Source organism: Alexandromys fortis, unplaced genomic scaffold, assembly GCF_014885135.2.
Source record: "Alexandromys fortis isolate MF-2015 unplaced genomic scaffold, M_Fortis_MF-2015_v1.1 scaffold_133, whole genome shotgun sequence".
Lineage (NCBI taxonomy): Eukaryota > Metazoa > Chordata > Mammalia > Rodentia > Cricetidae > Alexandromys > Alexandromys fortis.
The window spans coordinates 2,999,324-3,021,405 of record NW_026068030.1 but is presented as its reverse complement, the minus strand read 5'-3'; the positions used below and the strand labels follow the sequence as shown (position 1 = coordinate 3,021,405).

The window sequence follows — 22,082 nt, the reverse complement described above, 5'->3', positions numbered from 1 at the left end:
GATCTACGGGAAGCAAGGTTTTGCATTGTAACTAACACACTTGACTATTGACCTCTTAAATGGGAATTCATTTAAAGAAGATCAAGGTCAGAAGTTTATCAGCATTCAATAGAATTTATATTTTTTCTTACCTTTCTTAACTTTTTCTTTCTTTTTTTTTTCAATACATTTTTCTGAGGTAGGCTCTCTGTGTAGAACTGGCTGTCCTAGAACTAGCTCTGTAGACCAGAATGGCCTGGAACTCAGAGACACACAAGCCACTGCCTCCTGAGTGTTGGGATTAAAGATATGCAGTACCACCACCTAACTTTAACATTTTCTTTTGCTATGTGTCAAAAATATTTCCAACTTTGTACTAAGCACCCATTGCATAGCTCTCCACGACCTAGATCAGTGCATCTACCCATGGGATCATTCCTGAAAAGCTGCCACTGTTTTCTTAAACTGTTTCTGCATTCTGCCACCTGATTAAAACTGTAAATCATTTCTAAAAGTTTTCTGGTTGAATTTTGAGATCTCATACATACAGCATCATATCATCTGAATGTAGAGAAAATTTAACTTTCCCCTGTAATTTGTTTACTTGATCTGTATTTTGGATCATCTTTACTGGAGGCTTGGGGATGAATGGATCAGCCATGAAACAGTTCTTGCATGGTATAAATAAGGTATTAAGTGCTAATGAATATGTAAAAAGGATGAGCAGGGACATGGTATCCAATGGCAGAAGCTACCTCACCAGACCTGGACACCTCATGACACCATCCAAACATTTAAGCACTATACAGACACTCCTAATCTAATTTCTTATGATAACTTAGTCCAGAACATCGTTTTAGAGATCAACAAAGTAATCCAGATTGGTTTCTGGTGGCAAAAGAGAGTAATACCGATAAAAAGAAACAAAAACAAAAATGAGAAAATGCAAATAAAGCCTGGAATTTACTGAATATTTTCCCCAAAAAATAGTATGCAAGAGATTTTGAAGATACATTTTTTTTTTAGGTAAGTCAATACCAAATGCCTTTTGTATACCTTAAGTTGTCAGATTTTGTTACAACCCACAATCAGTTTATATTGAGGAGTTGTTCATATTAAAATTACATTTATCCATTTCACAAAAGAAACAAATCTTCTATTATATTTCAGGCATAACTACTATAGATTGTGAATTGTGTTCTTACGTATTTTAATGTTACCATTATACCTGATATATTATGATTGAACTTTAGTTAAAACTGAAATGAGCTTGGTAATGAGAAAAAATTAACAGACAAGTGGTTTTGAAAACAGAACAGATGACTTACGGATTATTGGAAATAATACAAACCAGAAGAATTCAATGAAAAGCATTAATGGATTCTAAAATGAAGGTTAGAAAAGTATAAAAAAAACAATGAGGGTCATTTGAATATCAAAGAGATTATGCATGAATCTACAACTGAGAACTAATGTCAGAAGAAAAATTACTCCCTAGAATCTACAGCATTTAATGAAAAAAATAAGAATTAAATCAACCAAGAAGAATTTTGATAAGAAAAAATTACTAAGCAATAGGCAGTAACCAAACTATAATGGCAATTTTTAAGTGGAAAATCACATTTGCTCCCTTAATGCATTCAGATTGCAAAATAAAATAAAAGTTCATTAAGAATACTGCTCCTATCAGTATAGAAACAAGTAGAGAAACAATATTAGCTAATTATTCTCAAACAATTAAGGGGCTGCAATAACCCCTGTCAAGAATAGAACTACAAGCTCATAAAGTTCAAAAGCAATATGTCAATAGTGTGATTGATTAGTAATTTTACCTTTTTAAAGCTTTTTAATATTGTTGCACTTGTATTTACTTGGAAAGTCCAAACCCATGTTTTGGACTTTCCTAGAAATTTTCAACGTATTTTGGGTATAGTCATAAAACGGAAAATATTATTGATGCTACAGTTTCCAAAGTAGAAGTTACAAGTCTTTCCATACCTCATAGTCTTTGTCAAAATGATTACCCATTTTTTCCCATTTGAAGAGTTTATCTTCCTGTCCTTAATGACACATACATATTTTCAATACGTATTATTTGACTTCACCTTGCCACAAAATTGGCTCAGGTGTAGATAGATGCTTAGAAATTTTCAGTTTGAGACTTATGACCTTTTATCATCTATTCTTACAAAAATATGATCCTTTGGCCTTATTCACATGTGAAAAGACAGTCTGTACTAAATTCCTGGAAGAATCAACTCCAACACTAAGACTTCCTAAAAGATTAATGTTTGATATATGTAGAAAAGTAAAGTCATGAGGATTGTTTCAGTGAAGAGAAGTTAAGGGTGGTGATAGGTGAACAGAAATGGCGAATGAATTTGGGGTGGGCTCCACCTGTAGATGAAACTAGATAGTCACATGATGAAAAAGAAAATTTATTCTTATTAAAATAGAGAGAAATTATAATACTAAGTTGCAAAGAATGGCTAGTTTTATTGTTATTGTTACTCTAGGTGTTTTTCTACATTAATGACTTTCCATATTTATCATAAAGTTAAATGAATTCTCAGTTATTAAATCCAACCTTCTCAGTGGAGGCATTAAGGTTCAGGTTGTTTGAAAACTTATGGAAACTTTGTTCTTATCATGATCTGAACTCCCAGCATAACTCCAAAGATGGAAGCCTTATGGAAACAGCAGTGGAACTTAATAATTTTAGTTTTAATATGAGAGAGGGGGAATTGAAAAGCACAGCTTGGGACTCGACACATGCAGAGTCAGTTTTAGAGTAACGTGATTGTTAAGTTCCTGATTAAAAGTTCTCAGTCTCTTCTCTTTTTTTTTTTTCTCCCAAGTCTTGGTACCTTCATCTTGACATATTTTAGGGATTGTGTAAAACATTCCTTATTGCTGAAAGTTGTCTTTAGTTAAGAGGTTGACAAATGTGCTTGCAATTTAGATAAAGGAGAGAGCAATCCAATTTCTTTTAAGTGTTAAAATAAAATCAACTTAATCCCAATGAGATCTATGGCAAGAAGATCTTGGGAAATATGTTATTTATTGATTTGTTTATTTATTTATATAATTTTTCATGTTTTGCTCAAACATTCAAGGTAGGTAGGAATGATAGGAATTGGTGATGTGATCTGTGAGTCAGTCGGTGGCTCTGCTCTTTAAGAACAAGGAAAAAGAGCATCTAAATGAGATTGAGTTAGAAAGGAATGTGGGTGCTTCTCCTAAAGCCCATCTTCTGATTGAAGCTGCTCCTCTGAAAGGCATGACCCACTATCAAAAGCTAGGGATAGACAGACACTTGTACCACCCTGAAAAGATCCATGCTGTTCCAACCTTTTCTTACTCAGAAAAGGCAGGCTGCCCTGTTAATGGTATACACCTGCGGCTGTTCTTGGTTCTTGAATAATCAAGAGTGGTGGGATCATGATGGATATCTGGACTTTCCCTTAATAATTTAAAAATTGAGAATATATCCTAAGAAGACAGTGATCTATCCATCTTACTCTCCTTAAGACAGGTACTTATATTCCCATCCCAAATTTGTAGAGCAGACTCTGATTATTTTTTATTATTCTTTAAGGCAGAGTAGGTTTTTTTGCTACATCACCACGTGTCTCTACACCCAGGAAATTCTCTAGATGCCTGGAAGTAGGTCAGAAGATTTAGACACTTTCTCTGCTAGACTTCACACATCTAGAAGTGAGAGGTCTGCTTTGTCTACTGGGCTTCAGTGCTAGAAATATCTCTGGATATGCTTCTGACAGATCCTGTAGCAAGTGAAGTAAGATGTTGTGAGTATAAGAAGGACCTCATAAGAAAGACCACAAAAACTGACACTTAGCTTGCCAGTTCCTCCCACCGGGGGCTGCTTCTCAAAGTGATGCTCAAAATTGGGGATTTATATAGTCCTGTAACTTAAAATTTGAGCAAAGCCTACTAAGAAGCACATAGTTAGTCTCCCTGTGTTTTCAGCAATGACCTGTAATAAAGTCTTGCTGCTTCTAGTTGGTCAGAAAGAAGGTTTTGGCCAATTAGTGTCTGATTCTTCGTGTGGGCACCCTGACTTCTCTTTGGACTGGAGAGGGAGGGGTAGCGGGAGGAGGAGAGAAATGGGAGGAGCGTAGGAGGTAAAAATTTTTAATAAATAAATCAATTTAAAAAATTAAATAAAGACACAGCTGATGGAATATGGCATGCTGGTGGAGCACTTACCTTCAATTAAAACAATGCGATATGGAACAAGTGCACACAGTGAAGAATCAGAGGACAAAGGCAGAGGGCTTTTATAACTTCTCTTTTCTAAAGCCCATTAAAAGGTGTGATGATGTTAAGTAACAAAACGTGAGTACATAGCCTTCAGGTGATATCAGGATTTGTGCTACAAGAGCTTTGAAAGGAAGAACTACTTAAAAGCCATATCCACATCTCTTTGCCGTCTGAATTGTCCAAACTCACCAAGGCCAGCTGGCCTGGGTCTGAAAAAGCCTGGGTTAAAACAGGTCTCGCTGAACATAGCAGACAATAAGGTCTACTGAGACCCCAAGAACAATGGCAATGGGTTTTTGATCCTACTGTACCTTTTGGTTTCGTGGGAGCCTAGGCAGTTTGGATGCTCACCTTACTAGACCTGGATGGAGGTGGGTGGTCCTTGGACTTCCCACAGGGCAGGGAACCCTGATTGCTCTTTGGGCTGACGAGGGAGGGGGACTTGACTGGGGGAGTGGGTGGGAAAGGGGAGCCGGCGGTGGGGAAGAGACAGAAATCTTTAAGAAAGAAAGAAAGAAAGAAAGAAAGAAAGAAAGAAAGAAAGAAAGGAAGGAAGGAAGGAAGGAAGGAAGGAAGGAAGGAAGGAAGGAAGGAAGAAAAAAAAGTTCAAAGTAGTTAAATTAGAAAACAACTACAAAATTGCAGGAGAAAAGTCTTTTAGGGGTATTAAAGTTTAACGTTAAAGGAAAAGTATAAATAAAAGGTGTTGAATATAAAAAAGAGGTTCTGGAACTCTTTTTAGTAGCCCTGTCTTAAGTTGGAGGGAGACACTGAGTGTTATATCACCCTTTACACCCTTTAATAACTGCATGCTTGATGTTTGTTCTGTAGCACTCCTGCTCTGAGAGAGTTTATGTGCTAGCTATAGCTTCTTCCCAAACAACATTTACGGAAATGAAATATATTATGAATGTCTCTTCACTAAAGATGGCATTATATCCTTTAAAATACACAAAATGAAATCCCAAACAAAGAGAAATCTATAAATTTGGCTTTTGCATATACTTGATGTAGCATATTTATATTTAAGGAAATAGTTAAGAAAATCACTTAATACTTTCTGTATGGGAAATGTTGCAAAAATGGATTAAGAAGTCCAGAATTTAATAGCATTCTTTTGAGATCAGTTTCAAAATAGCTCCTGCAAAACCTAAATGACAGAGCGATTTGAATAGGCTAATGGCTGCATGGAATGCTGAGAGCATTCTTACTGCTCTTCAGTTTGCCTCTAAAGAAATCTAAGGTTTTGTGCTATAGTAACATAATTTTCATTTGAAAAGCATCTTTCAAGAATTCACTTTTATATTTCAAGATATAGTTCTGTTGCCCAATTCTTGCCTCAGTGTGTCAGGCTCTGGGTTTGTATCCTGTCGCTCACATAACCTGAACATGAATGCACATGTCCATAATGCCACACTTGTTAGGTGTCAGCAGAAGGTTCAGAATTTCAAGTTTAACTTCAGTTACATGTGAGTTTCAGGACAATCTTGGCTAATGAACTTAAAATAAATAAAAATATAACATTTAAAATTATAAAGTATTTGGAGATTACTCAATAAAAAAAAATAAAATCTTGTCTATACCTAGGAATCGTTCACAGTGACAGGCCATATTTTCAGTAAAAAAACAAACAAGCAAACATTTAAACAAATTTTAAGACTGAAATAGTAAGTATGTACTCTCAGGGATTTCTAAACTACAATGGATAGACGAGCTCTCTAGGGGAATCAATCAATTTTTAACAAAACAAAATTTAAGAACTGATTTTAAAATCCTGGTGAGAAGCTGGTTCTTTGAAACTGTTAGAAACTGTGATCAACTCCTGGCTACCTGAAGAGAAACAAGATTCAAACTGTCAATACTAAAGATGTAAAAATAAAAAACACCTTTAAAATCGCATTCAATAACTACAACAAAAAAGTGTGCAAAAAGTATGTATGGAAATTTATGCCTAAGCACACATGCTTATAAGTATAAACATTGCAGATACATTTTAACAGCCATATAGCATGTTTACTGATCAGGAGACTTAAAATTGAAAGAATCATAATTATTTTTCGAGATAACTCCAGATTAACATTATTATCAAACTCACCCAGCCCAGTTTCCCTGATAGAATTGCAGGTCTGTTGTGAAATGTATAAAGAAATGCAAAATACTTTAGATGAACAAACACATCCCAGGAGGAGAAGCCATGAAGTCTACAGGTTTCTAGTTTCTATCCTTTTGTAATTTCCTTTGTTCACTTATAAAGCCATAAAGAAAATTTCGTATTTAAGAAATCATATGCTGGGCAGTGATGGTGTATACCTTTAATCTAGCATTCAGAAGGCAGAGGCAGGCAGATATCTGTGAGTTAGAGGCCAGCCTGTTCTACAAGAGGTAGTTTCAGGATACTTAGGACTGTTACACAGAGAAACCCTGTTTTGAAAAACCAAGAAAAAAAAAGAAATGATGTAAATACAGATAAGTGAGAGGATCTACATGCAGAAATTCTATAAGAAACTGATTCTTTTTAGAGAGAAATGAAGACAAGTCAAAGAAAACAGGAAATATTTTAAACAAATACTTATAGACAATTGAATATAGATAAACAAAAATGAAATAAAATGTAAAAATCTTCAATAAACTCAGGATAGATTATAGGCTCATAATAGTATTGTGTAACACTTTGCTTGGAGATTAAAACATTCTATCCTTTGGAAAGTTTCTTAAACATGAATGGAAACAATTTAAGAAGCTTCAGGAAGTCCCTGAAACTGACCAGATTCAGTAGACACCTCCCCAGCAAGGTAAACAAGAAATATGGATGAGGGTCACTCTCAGGTAAGCCAATCTGCAAAGAAGACTCTGGGAGCAGACCAGCTACCCCAAAAAGGCAGAAACCATCCAAACTGCTTTGAAGAGGTTCAGGCCAACTGAGGTACCTAGAAAGGACACTTTCTACCATGTTGAGTTGCCTGCAGGCTGGGCAGTGTGCTTCACGTTCATAAATTTGTGAGCTTTCAGCTATGCTGAGGTGGGATTTTGTGATGCAGCATCCTTGAGTCATTTCAATCACTAAAAATAACCCCTTATCCTTACTCCTGTAAGTAATGTCAATAAAACTTATGGCTCACCAAGTTTAGACTTTGGTGGCCTCTCTACTTTTGTCTGTTGTGGGATCCGTATCTTGGGTGCATAAATATCTTGTGTCTTCCCAGGAAAAGTATTGTCCCACAACAAATTGTAACACTTCTCAAAAGAGCTGGGAGAAATTGTTAGTGACATGGACTTAAGTACAAATTTCATATATATATATATATATATCATAAAGATGAGAACAACTAAACAAAATCATTAACAAATGAAAATTAAAATTGATTCTTCTTAGAAAGTACTATTCACACAATAAAAATGCAGACTAGGTAAAATATTTGCCAAACCACAGTATAACCAATCAGTGATAAAACACACACAAAATGAACTTACACAACTCTATAACTATGAAACTTCATTTAAAAACAAACAAAACAAACATGAAAATTACATGCTTCATGAGAAAAGAGATAAATTGGGAAAAGAGATGAAAAATTATTCAATGTTACAATTATACTAATTTACAATTTGTAAATTAGTAATTAATTTGCAATTATACAAAATTACAAATATACTATGGCAGAAATATATGACTTTCAGGGGACTGAGATTAACATTAACACACAAACAATCTGTGACAATTAAAACCATTGTGCCAATTTAAGAATAATTGGGTAAGCCGGGCAGTGGTGGTGAACGCCTTTAATCCCAGCACTCGGGAGGCAGAAGCAGGCAGATCTCTATGAATTCAAGGTTAGTCTAGTCTACAAGAGTTAGTTCCAGGACAGGCTCTAAAACTACAGCAAAATCCTGTCTTTAGGTCCACATCCCCCAAAATAGAATAATTAGGTAAGTATGAACACCAGTATCTTATGATATTCCTGTGAAGAGAAAACGAAGAGACATTCATAGGGCTAAACATTAAAGTTCATCAGACAAGTGCCAAGAATCAATGAAGCATTGACTGACAATATAGAAAGAAAAAGTTTGAATACATAATATGGCTTGGGCTGGAGGTATATACTGTAATCCCTATATGTGGTAGGCTGAGGAAGGAAGCTTGTTGAAAGCCAGGATGATCACATAGCATAATCCCAAAGCCCACAAATGAAATTACAACAAAATAACCATAAAAGCTGGAGAAGTTGTTTGATTTAAAGAAACAGAACAGAAAGGAAAACAAGGAAGGCTCTGGGTCTATATGTTTAAAATTGGCTAATCAGTGCTTTAGTTCAGGGGTAACAAAAAGCTAAGTTTATATGAAACTGAATGCACGGTTCCAGAAAGATAGATAACCAAGACTGCAGCTTCTTTTTTGGATAAACCTTCCTGAGAGCTCTTTTGAACTGAGAATGTAATGACAGCTCAGTGTCCCTGAGGAGCAAACCCTGTACTGTGTGACTATCCATCATCATATCAGAAATGCACGGTCGCTACATTCAGGAATGAAAATAGGTTTTTTTTTGTTGTTGTTGTTGTTGTTGTTCCAACCCTTCTTCCCCATTTCCCGTCTGCATCTCTGTGTTAGAACCACTGAAGAACAATGACTTCACATTTCCAGCTTGAATTTCTCAAGACAGTGAGCAGACAAGAACCAGAAGACATGAGCAAAGTTGGAAGGATGCAACTTGACCTATGAAATCAATGATGAAGGGAGGTTACAAAGCTTCCCTTTGTCAAACAGAAACAGAAAGTACCTTTACTTTATAAAGCCTCCTGCTTCAGTACCAGTGAGGATTATTGTGCTTACTTCTACTGAGTTAAATTAGTTTATAATAAAGAAAATGTTTCTAACATTTGGAGACATCTAAAAACCAAATGGAATATGCAGCTGTCATTTACAAAGACTGAATTATACATGATTTTGTTAAGTTCCTAACATCAGTTTGGAAGAAACATACATCATTGCTTTAAAGATTAACTTTCTGAAATTTAGCTAGATAGTGTAAAGGACTCAAGTACATCCATCTCTTTGCCAGCACAGTAGATATCTGAACAAGGACCCCCTCCCCAAATTCCTATTCTTTTAATGTGTACAGTGTGTATATGTGCACATATGTGTGCAAGAGTATGTTCACATGTGTCGAATCCCAGGGATGATCTCAGGAGTCTTCCTGTGTGATTCCCTGTCTCTGCTCTCCAAGCACTGAAATTGTGAGCTGGTTGCCAGTCCCAACCAGCATTTACATGAGTTCTAGGAATCCTACCTCTGCTCATCATATTTGGTGCTTGCAGGACAAGCATTTGTCCACTTACAAGATATGAAGCCTTCCTTAGTCTTCTACATTGGTTTTTCTACATTTGTTATGTCCGTCTCTGTTGCCATAGCAACTCTTCATCTTATTAGTACCAGATGATAGCTAAGCTTTGCATACCCTCCTTTAATGTTCCCTGGACACTTTCCTAGATGGAATTATAGAACTAATATGTTCATGATCCCTTTGCCAACTAGGTTTGTCATGTTTGGAGATAAAACTCAAAACACTAGTTTTCTCCAAGCAGCCATGTTAAAGGTCACAAGTGGGCTAGAATGTATAGCAGGGTTAGAGCATCTTCCAGGCATGTGTGTGCTCCCACCTTGAATTCCAACATTATACTAAACACACACACACACACACACACACACACGCACACGCACACACACACACACACAGGTATAGGCGCTAGCATCCATTGCTATCCCCACTCTTTGCACATGCAAAGCTCCTTCTCACAGGAGCACAGTGTTTATGGAATGCAGGGTTAGAGAATTGCTTCCCATTATCCATTAATGTCACCTGTCACCTTTTTCCGTCATTAAATCTCTGGCTGTTGCCTTGAGATGCTTTTGTTTCCTTGACCAAATCTGAAAATAATTACCCGTTCCATCTCCCATGGATAGTATAGTTCTCTGTAGGCACAGCTATGTCATTACTAGATTAGCCATGGCAACAATCATCTCTCTGCTTCTAGTTTTCTTTTCCATGGTAACTCAGAACTCTTGTTCTTGTTCTTTTTCTTATTGTTCTTTTCTTCTTGTTGTTGTTCTTCCTCTTCCTCTTCCTCTTCCTCTTCCTCTTCCTCTTCCTCTTCCTCTTCCTCTTCCTCTTCCTCTTCTTCTTCTTCTTCTTCTTCTTCTTCTTCTTCTTCTTCTTCTTCTTCTTCTTCTTCTTCTTCTTCTTCTTCTTCTTCTTCTTCTTCTTCTTCCCTTTCCTCTTCCCCTCCTCCTCCTCATTCTCCTTCTCCTCCTTCTTCATCCTCACCATTCTCCTACCTCCCTTACCTCCCCTTGCTATGTCAGTGACCCTCTAAATGTCACATACAGAAATAAGCAATGGTGCTTTTTGGTCACTGGAATAAACTAAAACTAACATTTCCATTATCTGAACACTCTCTGAATAAGACCACTGATTACATTTATTTTTCTGTAGAAGTCATACTTTAAGTAAAACTCATTCTCAAATTCTCTTTAAGCACCCACACTTCAGATTAGCCCAGAATTTCAAATTCCTAATTTGTTCATTTGCTGTTTTATATTTATTGTTTGTGATTTACACAAACAACCTTCCAATTCCTGCACTCAAGAGATGCATAGGAGATTGAATGACAGATTTCATTGCAGTTAGAAGTCAAAATCAGAGAACATATTCCAGGACTATCCTTGCTCTACTTTCCTTACGGTGGGACACCCATCATGCTCCTGGAGTCCTTAACCCAGGAAGCCAATAATCACACAACTTGAGAAAATACAAAAGCTCTCACTGGCTGTGCAAAAGAGATTACTCAGTGACATGTGAAAGTAAATTACTTCTGTTTTGTTTCCAGAATTTGACATGTGTCAGTGACAGTTGTGAACACTGTGCAGTTTTAGACTTAAATGGATTGTTTCAAGAATTAACATTTAGTTATTTCTTCTTTTCATAATCCTGTGGCTTTTAAGATAAAATGAATAAGAATGAGAATGGAAGACAGTATTACTGAGTTCATTTTCCATGTAAAACCATTTAAGATATTAAATTGTGTCTGTCTGTCTGTCTCTTTATCTCTCTGTCTGCCTGCCTGTGTGTGTTTGTGTTTGTGCCTGTTGATGTCTGTGTCTATGTATCTGTATGTGTCTGTGTGTGTGTCTGAGCATGTGTGTCTCTGTGAGTGTGTGTGTTCTGCTGTCACCGTGTGTGTTTCTGTGTCTGTGTATGTCTCTATTTATGTATCTTCATGTGTCTGTGTGTGCCTCTGAACATGTGTGTCTCTGTGCTTATGTGTGTCTCTGTCTGTGTGTATTTCTGTGTATTTTGTGTGCATGCAATGATCTCCGTAGACAGAACAAGAAGGACAATCAGAGATGTAATTTGGACTTCAGCCAAAGACCTTAACAGCTGAGACATGCAGAATAGAGCAGAATGATTGAAGGTTGTTTTGGTGTTTAACGGGGTTGTGATTTTATTCAGCGGTTTGTCTTTAGAGCAGGATACTAAATTACCAATTTCTAACTCTGCCTGTTTGCCATCTGCTTTTGAGAAATTATGTCTGATAATAGACCATACAGAAGCCTGACCTTGCTAAGCTTCAGTGGACACCACCCAAACAAAACATATCACATTTCCTCCTATTTTTAGAGAGATCCTGCAAAAGACAGGAAAGAACCGTTACAATAAAGCCATCCTCACATTTTATTTTATTTTATTTAATCACAGAGTAAATCACAGACTACTGCTCTTATCGGGACTATACTTTATAATTAGAGACAATTTCATGAAATGTTTTCCATAAATATCTTTAAAATGATTTAAAACATAAAAGAAAATCAAGTATTAGTGGATGTTCTCATACCTGCTGGTGTTGTGTACCTATTGTATTTCTGGCATCATTTGTGTGGGAATTATTTTAATAATATACTACACAGAATGATCAATAAAGGCTAATGTTCTCAATTACAGATTTTCATTGTCATTTGTATTTCCAGAGATCAAACATAAGATAAATTGGATTTACTTCTAATGTGTATGCCAGTGTGTGTGTGTGTGTGTGTGTGTGTGTGTGTGTGTGTGTGAGTGAGTGTGTTTGATGCTAGTTTGCCTGAGCAGATGCACATGTGTGTTCAGCTTCGCATAAATGTGTGCACATGTGTGTGGAGACCCGTGGGTGACACTGAATATCTTCCTCAGTCCCTGTCTCCTTTGTATATTGAAGTCGAATCTTTGGTTTGAACCCAGAGTTTATGATTCAGCTAGTCTAACTAGGAACCCTACTCTAAAGATGCCTTGAGTCTCTGCTTCCTGTGAATTGTGGATGGGCTCGGGCTGCCTTACTCAACAGGCTTTTGCCTACGTGCTGGGGATTTGTTTGAACTCTGGTCTCTCTGTTTGAACAATAATCAGTTTTATCCACTGAGTCATTTCCTAGCCTCTGGGATTTATTTTCATTAGGAATGATTTTCAAGACTCTGACTGCATACATAAAACATGGTATTCCAGTGCTGGAGAGAAAGCTCAGAGGTTAAGAGTACTTTCTGCTCTTTCAAAGTCCTGAAACTCTATCCCGAGAACCCATATCAAAATGCATTTGACCACCTGTTCCAGTGATCTCTTTCTTTTGTCCTTATCAGACACTTAAACTCACAAGAATCATAACTCATATGAACACACACACACACACACACACACACACACACACACACACGGCACATATAAGGAAAAAGCAATGACAGTGATCATCCATAAATTCACTTTGGGTTTTCATCCAGTTCCAAGCAGTTATATAATGCTACAGCAAGTGTCTTTAGGATTCAAAGTGTTCCAGGGCTTGGAAGATAGAGGCAGGTAGGTAAATCTCTGTAAGTTTGCAGCAGCCTTGTCACTGCCCTACAGAGCTTCTCTCTGGCTAGACTGTGCTATATAGTAAGACCCTGTCTCAAAAAAAAAATTAAATAACTTGTAAGAGAAACACTTACTTATATACAAAATGCCATAAATCTCCTTCCTATTATAAACAAAGTCATTATACCCATCACAAGAATTTCAGTCAAGCAAATTGCCCTTCAAAAATCAACAATAGACATATTAAACCATGTAACCAAAAGTCTGTATGAAATTCCATTGAGAAGAGTTTCAAAGATTAACTTCCAAAATCCTCTTTTTTTGTAGTTCCATGTATATATAATATAATTCATTTTGTTCTCAATTCTTAATATTCATGTCCTTTTATCAAGCAGCAAATCACTTACATGAATAGCATATTATTTATTTCTGGAAACCTTAGGTATTATCCTACTTGTGTCTCTGTACAATGATGTATCCAGTAGCGACTTACAAGTGCTATAAAACCCACACAACTCACTGTAATGATGAGGACCAGGGAAGTCACACACATTCATCAGAATAAACACAGGTGACCCTTGCGTGCCAGGCCATCTATCTGCTCTGCGCTGCCATCCTGCTGAGCCTGGCTCAGCTCTCTGACAGTAAATCTTTACACCATTATTTTGTCCCCTGCACTGACAAGACATCTCCTGCTGTGAAGAGCCAAATGTTTATGTGCAAGGACATCGTGTCCATTATTGTCATTAGAGTTCTGTCTCCACGCATGAGCAAGGAACATTAAAGGCCACATGGGTGAGAAGAAGAGTTCCCCTGGGCCTCGGCTTTACTAACTAAGCCTGGCTTCTGCCAAACGTGGAGAGGGATTTATCTCTTTAAAATATACAAAGAGCTGTTCTCAGACTCTAATTCATATCATCAGACAGTGGGAAAAAACAGCTCAAGCAAGCACAGTAATGAAAAGTGTGCTAGGCAGAGCCAAGAAATGTGATCTCTCAGATTTTATCACTCACAGGTTACAGGACCTCAGTGGTCCTTCCTTCCCTCCTACGGTTTCTCTTTTCCTGGAGCCATTCATGTATTATATATAAGGCCTACAGGTACAAAAGTGAATATTTCAGATCCCTTTGTTAAAGGGGTACCCCGGAAGATGCACATAAAAATATTCATTTATTGATTCTATGTGTCTTAGTGTTTGAACTGCATAAATGTATGTGAACCTTCGATGTGCCAATTCCTGACAGAGGTCAGATGCTCTGCAATTGGAGCTGTGGTTTGATGATTGTGAGCTACCATGTGGATGCTCAGAACCAAAGTTGGGTCCTCTCAAGAACAAATTATCTGGACTGTTGAGCCACCATGTGGCTGCCGGGAACTGAACTCAGGACCTCTGGAAGAGCAGCCGGTGCTCTTAACCTCTGAGCCATCTCTCCAGCCCCTATTTCTTCTTTTTAATTTCTTTTTTTTTTGCCTTTTAGAAACTATACTTTATATGTACAAGTATGCACATATATGCATATAACAACAATTAATCAAAGGCCGAGGCCACAGATTTGAAATAGAACAAGGGGGAAATAATATGAGAGGCTATGGACAGGAGAAAGGAAAGCGGAGGAAAAAAGTAAAAGGGGGAAATGATGCAACTATATTATAATCTCAAAATAAAAGAAATATTTAAAATAAAATAAGGATACAGTGTCAAAAAATAGCATACGTTTTGTTGTTCATTACCATTTTAACAAGGGCTGTCACCGATGAACAAGATGGGCTATGCTTCTGCTAAACTTTTTCATGATTTCATGACAATGGAATTTAATCAATATGCATATTGGCTTAATATAAACCTCTCTCAAGACAAAATTAGGTCACCAAAACTGTAGAACATTCCCTGAACAAGATATATTTCTCATTGTCAACTTGATTACATATGGATTTTTTTCTTAACGAAATCTATTTAGAAGGAAGATTCACTTCTATTCTGGGTCTTGGAGGTGGGAAGAAGACACACCTTCAGTCTGATTGACTCTTTCATACTTTGGCCTAAATAACAGATGTGGAAGAAGGAAACCTGCTTTGTTTGCCTACTGGTTCTCACCCTCACTGGCAAATACATACTTTCACCGGTATTAAAGGCCACTTCTTCAGGATCCCAGCGTATATGAAAGACAAGTGGGACATCCATCCTCACAGGCTGAATAGTTACTGAATTCTCCACTGATAGTGACACTGGGATTTGTCTCTGCTACATATACTAGCTTCTTGGGATCCTACTCTCTTTGAATGTATACTTTGCTCAACCTAGATGTAGCCAGGAGGGCCTTGGACTTTCCACAGGGTGGGGTGCGTTGCTCTCTTTTAGGATTGGAGGGGGTGGGGTGGGGTGGGGTAGGAGGGTCTATGGAGGGGATGAGAGGGGAATGGGAGAAGAGAGGGAGTGGGAATTTGGATTGGTATTTTTTTAAAGTAATAAAATAAAAAAAAATCCTTCTCTTCATAGGCAGACATTGTAGGATTAGCTGGACTACAGCCTATACGCCATTCTAATAAATTCCCTTTCAATATATAGGGAATTGTTCCATCCCTATATTTCTCTTATCCAGTTCTATTTCTTTAGAGAATCTAGACTAAGAATCAAGGTGTGTCTAAGTGCTCTGTTTCTATGTCCAGAATCAATTTATTCTTACATTTATTTGTCTGACAGTCTAGCTTTTACTTTTCTTTGCTCTTTTTCTCTGTCCCCCCTCTGTCAGAAAGCAAAGACAACATATCCTTTAATCTGTCAGCAAATAATAGGTTTAATTTGATTAAATTGGAACTTATCTTGTGAAAGACAGTCATCAGCCACTCTTCCCTCTCTGTTGATTTGGTTCATTCTTTTTTTTTTCTATTTCCATTTTAACAATTATTTTATCATTTCACATTAATGTGCTTCATAGAAATTAAATTAGACGCACCAAGAAGCTTCAAAGCAAATTAGCATTTTGCTACATCAGGTCTTCAAGGTCCAAAATATGATTTAGTTTTTCTTCTGTAGGTCATAAATATGCATCACACATTGAAGAAAACAGTTGCAAATTAATTTTCCATTGTTTCCAAAATTTCCCAGTTTTCTTTCTACATTAGAAATTTATATCATCTAAATTTATATCATCTAAATTTATGACCTTCATACGTTTTTTCATAAAATAATACTTTTGAATTTAAAAAAATTGACTGACAAAAAATCAGTCAAAGAAACAATGTTGTTTATGTTTTCCTGATTCTAAATATTTCCTGATTTAAAATTTTCTTCTAGAAATTTCTTTTGAATGTAGGTATGAAGAGAAGAGCTACTTCCTTACAAGGATATAAACAATTTGTTTTCCCTCAAAACAAATTGCGTGTGTGTGTGTGTCTCCATCATTCGCATATTGGGAATTTGAGGTGGGGACATTAAACATTTTGCAAAGCAGCACTTGAAGATCATTTGTTTTGGATCCACACATCTACATTTTAAAATAAAGCACTGTATTTAAACTGCCTCTATGTTCTTGAGGAGGAAAACGGGTAACTGCCTACCACCCTGTGGTATCAGGGTCTGACGTCCATGGATGATGTCAGAGATTTCTCTTCCAGGTCTCCCATGGACATTTTCTGGCTCAGGTTCAGGTACTAGATGGGGGAGGTTCTTTCTCCAGTAAGTCATGCGCAGGAACAATGAGCACACCTCGATGTATTAACTTCATTACTTGCTGGGCACCTTTGGAAACCTATGTCCTCTGCCCTTGATCATGGCACCTTCTGCTTCTCACATAAGGATCAGGGTAATATAGATGCTGATTGGTAAAGAACAATAAGAAGAAAACATTCTAAGTCAAATTAGCAGATATAGAGACATGCATATATTATAGAGGAAAACATTGCCTATAGCAGTTGGGATCTAAATGGGCCAAATCTGAGTTGAAGCCCTGTGATTCTATGCTCAACTTAGTCCCAAGTCAGTCGTGCCATCTTTCCACATTCCCCATGGTCAATCCCATTCCAAAAACTGTGCTCAACAGTTTTCATTGTTTGATCATTGATGGTGTTATAGTGGTAGAAATTAGCATGGTTTTGTCTGCATATTTCTGTCTATATTTATTTTGAGATTCAGTAATTGCCATTTATGTTAATTGTACACTAACAAGTAAGAAATAGGCAAATAGGAAATAATTTTACAATATTGTGTTTAGAACATGTCCCTTTAAGAGCTGTGCAAATAGGCAGGGAACTAATTTTGGCCAGGGAAACTGCAGCCACACAGGCTTCCCCAGCTCCCTGTCAGCAGCAGCTGCCAAGATGTGGCTCTTCTTGTTATCCATTCCTTTATTGACCTGCAGACCGTGCCCTCAGCCAGGCCTCTGATAAGATGTAGACATATGTCAGAGAGTCCCTGTCCTCCTGAGGCCACTGATACTCTGCCCTGCCTCAGAGCCTTTCCAGCTGAAGAATAATTGCACATCGTTTATCTCCAGTGCCCTCCAAGACTCTCAGGCAGGTTTGTCCTGGGGCAAGCTGGCCTGAATTCACTTTGATTTTGTTCTTTCTTCCTAGTCACTAGCACTCTCCCTCTCTCCCTCCCAGCTTGACTTATGCCTTTCTGAAGCTCTAACTGCAGTTCACAGGAGACTGTGTCCACCTGCACATGATTGTCACAATCAGGCTGCATATCGGTGACTCAGGACTCCATAAGAGACTAGCACCTGCTCAGACACGTGCATTTAATGTGCATATAGGAGTGGCTTTGGTCAGAAACTACACTGCCATGCCTGTCAGAAAATTTAGAGGATGTGCCCAAAATAAGAGAACTTTAAAGATATTTTTTGGGAATGAAATGGCACTCTTGATTTTTTATTTTAAATATAATACATAACTATTCATATATGTTATAATACTATAGGTGGTATACATTCCATTCTATATGATGCATTAATCCATACTTTATATATAAATTACATCTCTATAGATCATACTAATTATTGATATTAATTTTTCAAGTAATTATATATTGGTTCCTTTATGAGCCCTCTGAAGAACCTGCTATAAATAAATATGTACAATAATTGCTATAAATAAGTTAATATCATACTCACAATCATGCACACACACATTTAAAAATGTTATGGCATATGAATAAAATGGTGAACACTAAAAATATTTTAACTTTCTTCTCAAACATATCAGCTGTTATAGTACATTCTTTTCCTTTCTTCTTTTCAAGTTTTACTTAGACAACATATGTGTTTATATCTATGTATGTATATTGAAAGTACATGCACATATAAGTCTATGTTTATGTGTTTATGAATTTGACTGCCTAAACCAGAAAAGGGTGATAGATTCCCTGAAGGTGGAGTGGCAGGTGCTTTGGACAGTATAGATGCTTGAAAACAATAATGGGTCATCTCTGAGTACTTACACATGCTCCCAAATGCTGAGCCATCTCTCTAACCCAGGTTTTTAAAGAATCTGTTATTTTACTTTATAAGAACAGGAAGAACAAGGGAGGCTTACTAAGGTTTGACAAAGCATTTGTAAGTTGGGAAGAAAAGCTTATAAATCAGTAATGTAAGTTTAATGTGTGAAACCTTTCCACTGGGGGCTTTTATATTGGAATTCATTTGTTACCAATAGTCGTGGCATGTGTAGCTTCCCATAGCTTACTGTGAAATTTCTGTCAAAATCTTTAGAGAAAACATATCTGAGAAAGCTCAGAGGAGAAAATGATCATTTTATTAAGCTATTCCATCAATTTAAAACAATCCAGAAGCCCCACTTATATGAGTGTGCAAAATATGTGTGAATTGGAAACAAACATGCAAATACATAGGTACAATGAGTAGATGAGGTGAATGTAGTTCCAAAAATCTGAAATGGGTTAAGTCCATAATACTGATTATTTGATAGCTTGGCGACTAATGGCACTTGACAAGCAAGCCTACTTAACTAAGTTAATTCTTGGCCATAACAGTAGAACAAAAAATGCTTCCAAAAGTTGTCCTCTGAACTCTACGTGTGTGTTTGACACTAGTATGTCCATACTCATACATCTTATTCACACAGACACACATGCACAATAATAATACTTAAGTATTATTAAAGATAATAAAGTTTTTTAATACAACATAAACATTGAATAGTTAGGTGTAAAAAGGTCAGTTACACGGCATGTGGGTTAGCATAACTTTAGGTGTTGCATTCACTATGCTTCTGAGTGAAGCAAGGACCAGAAAGCCCACCTCCTACCCTTCTCATCCAAGAAATCGCACTTTTCCATAGTCACATGGATCCAGCTTTTATTCCCTATAAATATGCAGAACACCATGGAGGTGGAGAGTTTATTTGTTGTAGTTTTGATCATGGGAATGTAGGCTCATGTTTCTGGAAAAGAATGAAGGATCAGAATCAAGGACTTAACGCCTCCCTTTATATTGTGGTTCTTCACACTTCTTATCCTGGGATGTTATGAAACGTCTGTCCTGGAACTAGTAGTGAGCTTCCTGAAAGCAGTTATAATGGCAAATTTTTCTTCAGTCTACATATTCATTCATAAGTTGGTTCTTCCATTTAGTACACTGTAAATTTAATAATAAGAAATTCAACAAGACAAATGAATTTTCTCGGGTGATTTTGTCTTTTTCTACTTCCTGTTGGGATTAATGAGTCCTGGCCTTCAGATGCTTTTCCCTCCTAGAACCTTCTAATATAAGTTGCTAGAAGCTGTGCCTAGTTAGAGGATCAGAGGCTGGGATTATCACCTGTTGACCATTGACTGCAGTGTATTTAAGTCTACATGGTTTTAATAAAGAGGGGCTTTTGGTACCTGTGTTAGAAGGGTTAGAATGTCTGCCTGTCGGTCTGTCTCTGCGTCTGTGTTCTCAATTTAGCCCCTTGCGCGGAGCTTGCGAAATGAGATCTAGTGTATAGAGTGCAGACGGGCCGTGGTGCGCGGCAATTGTAGGTCCCCACAGAGATATCAGAAAAGGGAACGCTGAGAAACTGCCCTTGGTCTGCAAGAGAGGTAAGCAGACAGCGTCATTCCTGGCCAACGGAGACATATTGAGGAGTAAAGATGGAAAGTATCTTTTCTTGATTCAGAAAAGAGTCAGACAATAGGGAAGAGTTTGATGATTTAGAACTAGTGGAGGATAGTGAGGAGGATTCATCAGAAGAAGAGGAGATTATACGTAAGGAATTTAAAAATCTCTTTAGAAAGCTGAAAAAAAAAACGTAGAGTAAAAAAGATTCATATCCAACTCCCTCGGCCCCACCGGCTTATAATAAAGAAGGCTGGTGGTCTTATTTGAGTAGAGGCTCTGGCACTGAACAAAACAAGGGAGTTTGTTTTCGTCCTGTACACATGGTATGGTTGTGATGGAGGTGCCAGACACCAATAACCCAGGGCAAATAATTCACCAACATTTTGCAATAAAATTTAAAGAAATAAAACAATTAAAGGAAGCTGTAGCTGTATATGGGGCTCAAGCACCCTTCACGTTGGCCATGGTAGAATCTTTCTCTGCTATGAATTTAACACCAAGTGATTGGCAGCAATTATGTTGTGCTGTCTTATCTGGGGGAGATTATCTCCTATGGCAAGGGGAATATCAGGAAAATTGTAAGCAAACGGCCCAGTTAAATGCTCTAGCGGGTCAAGCTCAACATAATTTAGATATGTTAACGGGGGCTATTTGCAGCAACAAATTCTTTATGATCCAGGAGTATTCGCCCAAATAGCTGCAGCTGCCACTAAAGCGTGGAAGGCCCTGCCTAACAAAGCAGCTGGGGATCAATTATCAAAAGTTCTACAAGGACCATCTGAACCATTCCAAGATTATGTAGATAGACTGTTAACAAGTAGCAGGTAGATTGTTTGGAGATGAGAAAACAGCCATGCCTATGATAAAACAACGTATTTGAAATTTCCAATAGATATTGTAAGGAAGCATTACGCCCTCACAAAACAAAGAATTTAAATGAATCTATCAGGATATGCAGAGATATAGATGGGAATTTCACTCAAGGCCAGGTTATAGCAGCAGCTATTCAACCTCGGAGAAACATAAGAGGACTGGGAGAGAGGGCCGGAGGCTGTAATTGTTTTAATTGCGGAACTCCTGGTCATTCTCGAAAGGAATGCTCACAGCTGATAATGAATGGAAGGAGGAAACCTGGCATGTGCCCTAGATGCAGAAGGGGAGCACATTGGGCTAAAGATTGTTTCCCTAAAACATATATAGATGGGAAACCTCTGCCACGTGCGATTAATCCACAGCAGGGAAATTGACAGAAGGCTCTGCTCCAGGGCCCCAAAACCTCAGTGTATGAAGCAATTACTGCGGGATCGCAGAGACGGTACCCCAGCAGAGGCCATGTCCAGTTCTTTCCGCAGAGAAATTCTTTCGAATTGCAGACCTTGTCAGAGCCACACCAGGGAGCTCAGGATTGGACCTCTGTGCCTCTGCCAGAGCAGTCTTAACTCCACAAACGGGAGTGCGAGCACTCCCTACAGGAGTATATGGGTCCTTACCACCAGGTACCATGGGACTTTTATTAGGCAGAAGCAGTACCCTTTTAAATAGGATCCAAATACATCCTGGAATAGTAGATGCAGACTATCAAGAGGAGCTTATATTTATGACATCTGTCCAACAGGAGGTTGTGGTAATTCCTCTTTTTGGGTTACACAGTTAAATGAATGGCTCCAACTTAAAATAACTATAGAGAGAAAAGGGTTTGATGGTATTTTAGATTCCGGGTCAGATGTATCAGTTCCTCAAGAACAATGGCAATGGGTTTTTGATCCTACTGCACCTATTGGTTTTGTGGGAGCCTAGGCAGTTTGGATGCTCACCTTACTAGACCTGGATGGAGGTGGGTGGTCCTTGGACTTCCCACAGGGCAGGGAACCCTGATTGCTCCTTGAGC

The 22,082-nt window shown here is 37.6% G+C and overlaps 1 protein-coding gene across 1 annotated transcript in view; it reads right to left on the bottom strand.

The window, feature by feature from the left end:
- The window catches only part of Cntnap2 (contactin associated protein 2), a 1,600,222-nt gene extending 1,578,525 nt beyond the window's left edge, over window positions 1-21,697 (bottom strand). Inside the window, exon 1 of the mRNA XM_050164469.1 lies at window positions 21,492-21,697. Coding sequence (XP_050020426.1) covers window positions 21,492-21,697 — 206 coding nt within the window. The remainder of the gene's footprint in view (window positions 1-21,491) is intronic.
- Window positions 21,698-22,082: the final 385 nt, after the last annotated feature.